The sequence below is a fragment of the Ostrinia furnacalis genome, unplaced genomic scaffold (assembly GCF_004193835.3).
Source record: "Ostrinia furnacalis isolate ACB-3 unplaced genomic scaffold, ASM419383v2 OfSCF4115, whole genome shotgun sequence".
NCBI classification, from domain to species: Eukaryota; Metazoa; Arthropoda; class Insecta; order Lepidoptera; family Crambidae; genus Ostrinia; species Ostrinia furnacalis.
Window position 1 is genome coordinate 168,621 of NW_021134354.1, and position 8,830 is coordinate 177,450.

At 43.0% G+C, this 8,830-nt stretch overlaps 1 protein-coding gene across 1 annotated transcript in view; it reads left to right on the forward strand.

Annotated features, from left to right (window-relative positions):
* The window catches only part of LOC114358803 (uncharacterized), a gene marked incomplete at its 3' end in the record, with an annotated part of 34,600 nt that extends 25,850 nt beyond the window's left edge, over nucleotides 1–8,750 (forward strand). The window contains exons 8-17 of the mRNA XM_028312848.1: nucleotides 240–412; nucleotides 980–1,220; nucleotides 1,556–1,836; nucleotides 2,653–2,780; nucleotides 3,984–4,151; nucleotides 4,690–4,806; nucleotides 6,691–6,926; nucleotides 7,350–7,522; nucleotides 7,722–7,962; nucleotides 8,470–8,750. Of these exons, the coding sequence (XP_028168649.1) occupies nucleotides 240–412; nucleotides 980–1,220; nucleotides 1,556–1,836; nucleotides 2,653–2,780; nucleotides 3,984–4,151; nucleotides 4,690–4,806; nucleotides 6,691–6,926; nucleotides 7,350–7,522; nucleotides 7,722–7,962; nucleotides 8,470–8,750 (2,039 nt within the window). The remainder of the gene's footprint in view (nucleotides 1–239; nucleotides 413–979; nucleotides 1,221–1,555; nucleotides 1,837–2,652; nucleotides 2,781–3,983; nucleotides 4,152–4,689; nucleotides 4,807–6,690; nucleotides 6,927–7,349; nucleotides 7,523–7,721; nucleotides 7,963–8,469) is intronic.
* Nucleotides 8,751–8,830: the final 80 nt, after the last annotated feature.

Below are 8,830 nucleotides of genomic sequence, written 5' to 3' on the forward strand. Positions count from 1 at the left end.
TCATAACGTGCAGTAATAAGACTTAGGAAGAAGGGGATCCATGAGGTAGCCAGTCCTCTTTTCATAAATATTACGGCTCTAGATTTTTATCGATAAGATACTAAGCGTCGCCACGAAACTGTCTGTCCGATTGCCATAATAATATAGGCACAAACGACCCCAGGATATCTGAATCTGAGCAAAGTTCTCAGCTACATTTTAAATGATAAGCCATGGCTTAAAGTATTTATGATTTACAGATAAAGAAACTCATCCAAGACAACATATTCGTTGAGAAGACTTTGGGTGAAGAAGAGAACAGAACGAAGGCTTTATTCATGGGGGTGCTGAAAGACCTGAAGATGTTCGTCTCCAAAACCTACGCGATCAAATCCAGCCTCATCTTGTTTGTGTTCTTTGCGAATATGGCCGCGTAAGTTTTTTTACATTATACTGCTTAGAATAGTAAATCTAGGTTATTTCTGATTGTGTGAATTTTGTAACTTTAATAACATTAGACATCAGCAGCTTTTAAGGATATGTCCGAAAATCCATAACTATCCCTCATTACCTTTCCCTCAGGATAAACTTGACCTTCACTGGTTGAATTTTTATTGGCGGTTAAGCTGTAGAACCTGGCTACACAGCACTAGCGGCGTAAGGGGGGGGCGGTGGGGGCGGTCCGCCCCGGGTGCCAAGCCTCAGGGGGTGACACAAGTCGCGCAGATTAGTACTGATTAGCGGATCTGCCATGACAAGTCTGCGGTCTATCTCATGATACGGGGGGTGCGATTGTCTTCAATCTTCGAATTGGTAGGTAACCCCAAAATCCTTGGGGGTAGGGGTGCCATAGGACTTATGACGGGGGGGGGGGGGGGGGTGATCGCCCCGGGTGCCAACCCATGCTACGCCGCCACTGCTACACAGGAGTTGCAACGGTGTGAAAGAGAGGTGGGAGTAGTCCCGAACCATCCCTCATAGAAATTTTTTGTCCTTCTAGTGGTTTCGGCCTAAATCTCTGGATCCCTGAACTGCTCCTCCGCATGCAAAGCAAGGAGTGCAAGTACGCCAAGCTGGATGCTTTACCAGAGAACGCTCGGCTGGTGAATGCGACCGCTGCAGTTCTGAAGGAGCTGACCATGCCCAAGGCTGAGACGGTGGGAGGCTTCAACGGGAGCATGTTCGACCCTCTGGACGTCAGGAGTGGAGGGGAGAAATGCAGCAGCGATATGGATGATGACGTAAGTATTCTTGATAAGAGCCATGCGTGGGTCTTCATCACTATCATCATCAGGCATTTAGTCCCTACTGGACGAGGACGAACCTCTCTTATTTACCAGAAGCAAACAGAGGCCTTGGTAGAAACTTCACGATGACCAGACCTTTGGATTAAGGCCAGATGTTTGCACATTTTTGCCTCTTAGGACATCCAAGAAGAATGGGGATGAGTCTTACGTGGTCGTCAACCTAATTCAATGCCAATGGAATTATAGTAAAGAAATAGTTTGTTAGTTTGACGACTTGACATTAAGTAGACACCCAGAAGTTAAGTAACGCAGAATTATTGTTATTCCAGGTGTTCACCTCAGGCTTGATAGTGGGCGCGTGTTGCGTGCTAGGCAACGCTGCTTGCGCGCTGTTATGTGCGCGCGGCGGAGCGCGTGGCGTGCGTCGTGCTGCGTCAGCATGTGCGTTAGCCTGCGCATTAGCGTGCGCGTTCTTGGCTGCTTGCGCCTGCTCGTGCTCGAATTCTAACAAGATAGCGGTGGCTGCAGCTGCTGCGCTGAACGCCGCGTCGTTGAACGGGAATGTGCTGTTAATAAGATTGTTGCTGCACGCGCTACCGGCTAAGTTAAGGTAATTTTGTTACAACTTTCGTCTTCCTTATGTTAGTGTTAACTCGGTTGACTACGGAAATGAGGAAGATCGATGTTTAGATAGGCCCTTTCCACTCGGTAGACCAAAGATCAGGTAAAGGTTGCGGGAAGCACCTCCATATAAAGGCTTTGAGTCGATCGTCGTGAGAAGATGCTTCCAGCAGTAGACGACTAATGATCAATGGACTCTCAAAGTCAACACAGATTTTAGTTTTCCAATGTCAATGTCATTTTCGTTGATCGATTGGTAGCGGCCTGCGTCCAGCGCTTCCCTGCTACCTTTACGATGTCGTCGGTCCACCTTGTAGGTGGACGTCCCACGCTGCGTTTTCCGGTACGCGGCCTCCATTCCAAAACTTTGCTGCCCCATCGGCATCAACGTGGAAAGCATTAGGGGAGGCCTATGTTCAGCAGCGGACGTCCTATGGCTGAAATGATGATGATGATGTCAATGTCGATATTGATCGTTTTTATACTTAACAGTTGGCACCCCTGGCGATTGACAGGACCTTACTCTACAGTGGCACCATCTTGATGAGTGCAAATGCGATAGTCTTCCTACCACTTTAGCGCTCACAAGTTGGCGCCACTGTCTTCGCGACTAGCAAGTGACAGGACCTTACTCTACAGTGGCACCATCTTGATGAGTGCAAATGCGATAGTCTTCCTACCACTTTAGCGCTCACAAGTTGGCGCCACTGTCTTCGCTGCTAGCAAGTGACAGGACCTTACTCTACAGTGGCGCCAACTGGTGAGCGCTAAAACGATAGCCCTCATTATTTATATTTCGTTCCAGTGGGCTCGGCGTATGCTGGGGCGCGTGGTGGGGGCGCGCGGGGGGCGTGGCCTCCAACCTGGCGGTGGGCGTGCTGCTGGACTTCTCGTGCCCGGCGCCCTTCATCGCCGTGGCTGCTTTACTTACAGGTAAGTTATACCACAGAATAATANCGTATTCTGTCAGAATACAGCACTTTTATTTTTTGGCCGGCACTTTTGATTTTGCGGTAATTAATTAAGATAATTAAAAATTAAATACTTATAATAAGTGCAATCACGGAAATTAAAGGCTTATTTTTGTTTTAAATGCTAAATATTTCGTCGAACGGATTGTTATGTCAAATTCTACTGAACTAATTGTATTATTTACTGCTTTAATGCGAAATCAAACATTACAATAGTTTGGTTAACATATTTTAAATAGATTCGGCGTATCGTTGTTACGTATAAGGAAAATACAACTGTTTCAAATATTTGTACATAAGAGTATTTACTAAAGGTTATTACGACTCACACTTTAAGCTGTGCGATAACCACAACAATGCAAAATCAATCGCAAGTAAACATCACATTACACACTCGATAAACAACTTCATAAAAATAGAAAAAGAGAAAAGAAAAATACACAAGCAGAAAGTTTTCAAAACTAAGGCAGTAGGTAATTTAATTTCTTATTTTCTTCGTTCCGAAATAGATGGCAAGCTTAGTTTTCTTATTTAACTGTAAGTGCAATTGGAAAAATGAACGTTCACCTGTTAAAATTACAACAAGAAGCTAGCAAGAAAATAGCAGAACGTACTAGACATTTTTTGGATAAGTCTAATAAAAATAAAACGTAACATTACCTTTCCCAGTACGATCTAATTGGGAGGTGTCAGATACTGTAAAAGGCGAAAAATATTTAGCGGTTATTTCGTACATCTACGAATTTTCGGACTGATGTCACCGTGCTGTTGGTAAATATCTATTGGATTACGATCGGAAAATTAACGCTCTTAAAGACGAAGCACACTTGTCAACCCGAAAACGGATGGTAACCGTATCAACTCGAGGCAATCAGTATTCTTTATATGAAACTCCATACTGCACCGCACACTTAGGTACCCGTAACGTAAACGCCTCTCCTCGCGGCGAAAGACGATACGGCGTTGATCCCCTTCCGTGTTAATAAGTGTGCCCTTTAAGGCGCGCGCGCACGGGTGATTTTTGTCACCGAGACAGTATGTGTCTCCATAGCTGACATATTTCAGTGCTGGGAAGTGACATAAATGTTCATCCAAGAAAGTGTTTGATAGCAACGATCTTTTAAGTCTTTAAAGAATGAGAACTCAACTAACCTTCTTCTCCCAGGTGGAGTGGCCAGTGCGTTCTTCTGGGGTATTGTGGGTGATGTGTTCGGGAGACGGAACATCCTCAGCATGACGCTGCTCCTCAACGCAGCCCTGACCCTCGGTCAGAGTATGGTGGCGGATTACCGGCTTCTACTGGCTGCGAGGTCCATCAATGGCTTCCTCATCGGTAAGACTTTTAGTTGGTCTGGACCTGATTGGAACGCTGGATACCTTAATTTAGCTTTCTTAAAATCTGTAAACTTAAACTCGTTTTATTTATTTATTTTATTTTTCTTTATTAAGGAAACAAACAGCATGAGTTTATACATGTGAACTTAAAAAATAAAAACATTTTGTCCCCTTAATGGTCATTACATATGTAAATGGAATACGTCAAAGCAAGATTTAAGTCCTGGGTTCAATTCCCAGGTAAGATTTTCGCAAGCACCCATTATTGCAGTCTTAAAAAGAAACGACTTTTACACCTGGACTGTCACAGTACTAGTTTGCGACTTTTGGAGACCTGGATTGTCTATAACTACTTGATTTCGCGCTCCAGAGGACTCTCCGAGACGCGGTCGGTACGATTGAGTCAGTCAGACTTCTACGATAAAGTCTGGCACCAGGGTTGTTGTAACCTCATTTATATCTGACGAGTTAGAATGAAAACTAAACAGCTCATTTAACTCTTGTCTATCGTCTCACCAAACAATCTTGATCCGCAGGTGGTCCCTCGACGCTCGTGTTCACGTATCTGTCGGACCTGGTAGGCGCCAAAAAGAGGCAGTTCTACCTGAACATCACCGGCATGAGCTTCGTTGCTGCCTGGCTCATATTACCAGGTAAACACCTATGTAATATCTTGATTGGGCAATTTGATCGTCAGTACGATCATGCCCAGTAGCAGCTATAGATTTTTGTTTTAAAATCGCAATTATTAAGACATGTATGTACAATCGTACATACATTACCTTAAATCTATATCTATAAAAGCGAAAGATTACTGACTCACTTACTCACTCATCACAAAATCTCAGAAACTACAATTGCAATTAAGAGTTTCAAATTTTTCATGGGAGTTCCTCACTAAGACGACATTTTACAAAATCCAACCCCTAAGGGGGTAAAACGGGATCCATGGCCGCTAGAATTGAATATTGATTAATTATAAAGCTAAATTCACAACAACTTACCACCATCCTCTATTTTGAAATTACTTTCTCTCAGTGCTAGGTTCAAATTCAAGATTCAAATCGCGCTCAAGGTCGTAATTAATTCTTATCCCCAACTTATAAAATATTATATTTGTATAATTTTATTTACCTATTGCTGCCTATACTATAGCGACGACTAACTTTTACATTGACCTGACCCGGAACCGAACCTAAATACTACTCCTTCGCTATATCCTTGACCTCTGAACCGACCCCATTTTTTATGATCCATCATTAAATTAATACAATCTGTTAGTATCAATTAGTACCGTTAAATGTTAAGACTATTACAATGTACTCGTTTAGCAGATGACAGGCTCATGTAGACTGCGATGCAAAACAAATAGGCACAAAAAGTGACCTACTGACCTCCCATCATACACTGACAGCTAAAGCATTTGTTTCATTACTTTCTTATTATGCCTAGGCGCAGACCACCGATTTTTTGTCGGGCGATAGTTAAGTCGGGCAGTTAATCAGTATGGGCAATGGGCATGTATGGAAGTGCGCAAATTACACCAATTAAAATCGGGCGCAACTATCGGCCAACTAAAAGTCGGTGGTCTGTGCCTAGTCTAAGCCTCAGTAGGTACCCCAGTGGTTAGAGATCCTTCCTGCTCAGCGTTTCTGGGTTCGATTCCCATGAGGAACGTTGGAAGTGATTGTGCGAAAAGATGACTTCGGAGGATAGGTTATTTTTTTTTAAAGCTAATTTATGTTTAGCCCTACCTAAGATGAACTGGCAGAGAAGATTATTAAATTATTAAGATTTAAGTTCATTGGGCGCTTCATTGGGCGAAACTAAATAAACAAAATCTTTATACCTTTTATAAGAATCAGAAAGACGGATTTTAATAAGACAAGTAACTTTAGTATAGGTACAAGTGGAAATACTGAAATTGAAAAGAAAATTCTATTGTTATTAATACAACAAAACTGTGCGCTGTGTGAAACAAAAATATACCTACATTGGTTTGTGATACCTAAACCATTGAACGTAATTGTTGTCATGTTAAGTGATGGGTGACCACTCTTTTTATACAGTATTAGACGATAAAACGTTTCCAATTCATGAGATCCTAACATGGTCGATTGAAGTGGCCTTTGTGGCATTATGCCGAAAATGAGCAGGATTTAGCAGATCTTTTCGATAACCGTTGATTAGATTTTTTCCATATGCACTAAATTAGTGTAATGTCTTTCGTAATACACACTTGTAACTTAGTAATAGATCTATTTGACAATTTTTTTTTATCACTAAGGGTTGACAGAAGGGTCTATTCCACTTTGATCACCTGGGTGATTAAAGCCAGGTGATCATAGTGGAGCGACAATTTAGTGTCCGTTGATCACCCATGGATAAGATGACCTGGGTGATCAAAGTGGACTCCAGTTTAATTATTATTTTAGTTTCCTTTAATCACCTATAAATAAATAACACCTCTAAAACTCAACTTTTATAGACTAAGCGAATTGAGCAAGGAACCAGTGATTTACAGTATCTTCTTTCAGCGGTAGCTTGGCTGGTCATCCCGTTCAAAGTGGCGGACTACCACACGCTGCTGCCGGTGTACTCCTGGAGGCTGTACCTGGCTCTCGGCAGCCTGCCCGGCTTCGTCAGCGGTCTCTGGATGCTGGCGCTACCGGAGAGCCCCAGACTGTTGTCAGACACCAACAGGAGTGATAAAGCCTTGAAGATTTTGGCGAAGATCCACAAGAATAATCATGGAAAAGGTGCCGAGTTTAAGGTAGAGTAGACTGAGGCCAGCAAATTATTTATTTGTACTATCGCCAACAGTGTTAACTGCCCATTGAAAGTCATGCCATCTCGTTCTATCGCAAAGAATCGCCATTTGATTAGAGCGAGAGCAAAAACGAAAATGGATAGTTAACAGTGTGGGCGTGTGTACATGAGACCAAGATGACTCATATTATAACGTGCAGTAATAAGACTTGGGAAGAAGGGGATCCTTGAGGTAGCTAGTCCTCTTTTCATGAATATTACGGCTCTTGATTTTTATCGATAAGATACTAAGAGTCAGCCACGAAACTGTCTGTCCGATTGCCATAATAATATAGGCACAAACGACCCCAGGATATCTGAATCTGAGCAAAGTTCTCAGCTACATTTTAAATGATAAGCCATTGCTTAAAGTATTTATGATTTACAGATAAAGAAACTCATCCAAGACAACATATTCGTCGAGAAGACTTTGGGCGAAGAAGAGAACAGAACGAAGGCTTTATTCATGGGGGTGCTGAAAGACCTGAAGATGTTCGTGTCCAAAACCTACGCGTTCAAGTCCAGCCTCATCTTGTTTGTGTTCTTTGCGAATATGGCCGCGTGAGTTTTTTTTTACATTATTCTTCTTGGAATAGTACCTAACTCTAGGTTACTTCTGAATCTTATGGTTTTATTATTTTTCTATCTATCTTCTGATTCTCGGTGTGTATTTTGTAACTTCAAATAATACCAGCAGCTTTCAAGGGTATGTCCGAAAATCCTATAATCTTCCCTCATAGATCATTGTTTATCCTTCTAGTGGTTTCGGCCTAAATCTCTGGATCCCTGAACTGCTCCTACGCATGCAAAGTAAGGAGTGCAAGTACGCCAAGCTGGACGCTTTACCAGAGAATGCGCGGCTGGTGAACGCCACCGCTGCGGTCCTGAAGGAGCTGACCATGCCCAAGGCTGAGACGGTGGGAGGCTTTAACGGGAGCATGTTCGATCCTCTGGACGTCAGGAGTGGAGGGGAGAAGTGCAGCAGCGATATGGATGATGACGTAAGTATATAATGATGATGAAGTAAGTAAGTGATAGGAGCGATGGGATTTCATCGCTATCATCAGGTCAATTAGCCTCCATTGCTGGAGAACGACCCTCTAAAGGATTCCTATACTTTTCATGATGGCCAGATGGAAGGCTAGATGTTCGCATATTTATGTAATTTTCGAATCATAAAACATCTACTGAAGTGTGGGGATAAGCCTTACTGGCGTCGATCTAATTCAATGGCAATAGTATCACGTAAATGGAGAATTTATTAGTTTGACCAATTAGCTAGAAACATTGTCTAGTACCCATAGTACAAGTTTAGCTTAGTTTGGGACTAGAAGCGCAGTGAAAAATGTCCAAGGATATTCAAGGATATTGCATTAATGTTTGTGTTTGGCTTTGTCCAGTCCAACCACCACATTTTGTTCTGGTCTTCTGGTATTCATATTCTTGATAGCTTGTTTTGCACATAATTATTAATTAGAAAATTTAATACAGAATTTTTGTTATTCCAGGTGTTCACCTCAGGCTTGATAGTGGGCGCGTGCTGCGTGCTAGGCAACGCTGCTTGCGCGCTGTTATGCGCACGCGGCGGAGCGCGTGGCGTGCGTCGTGCGGCGTCAGCGTGCGCGTTAGCTTGCGCATTAGCGTGCGCGTTCTTGGCCGCGTGCGCCTGCTCGTGCTCGAATTCAAACAAGATAGCGGTGGCTGCGGCCGCTGCGTTGAACGCCGCGTCGTTGAACGGGAATGTGCTGTTAATAAGATTGTTGCTGCACGCGCTACCGGCTAAGTTAAGGTAATTTTGTTACAACCTTCGTCTTCCTTATGTTAGTGTTAACTCGGTTGACTACGGAAATGAGGAAGATCGATGTTTAA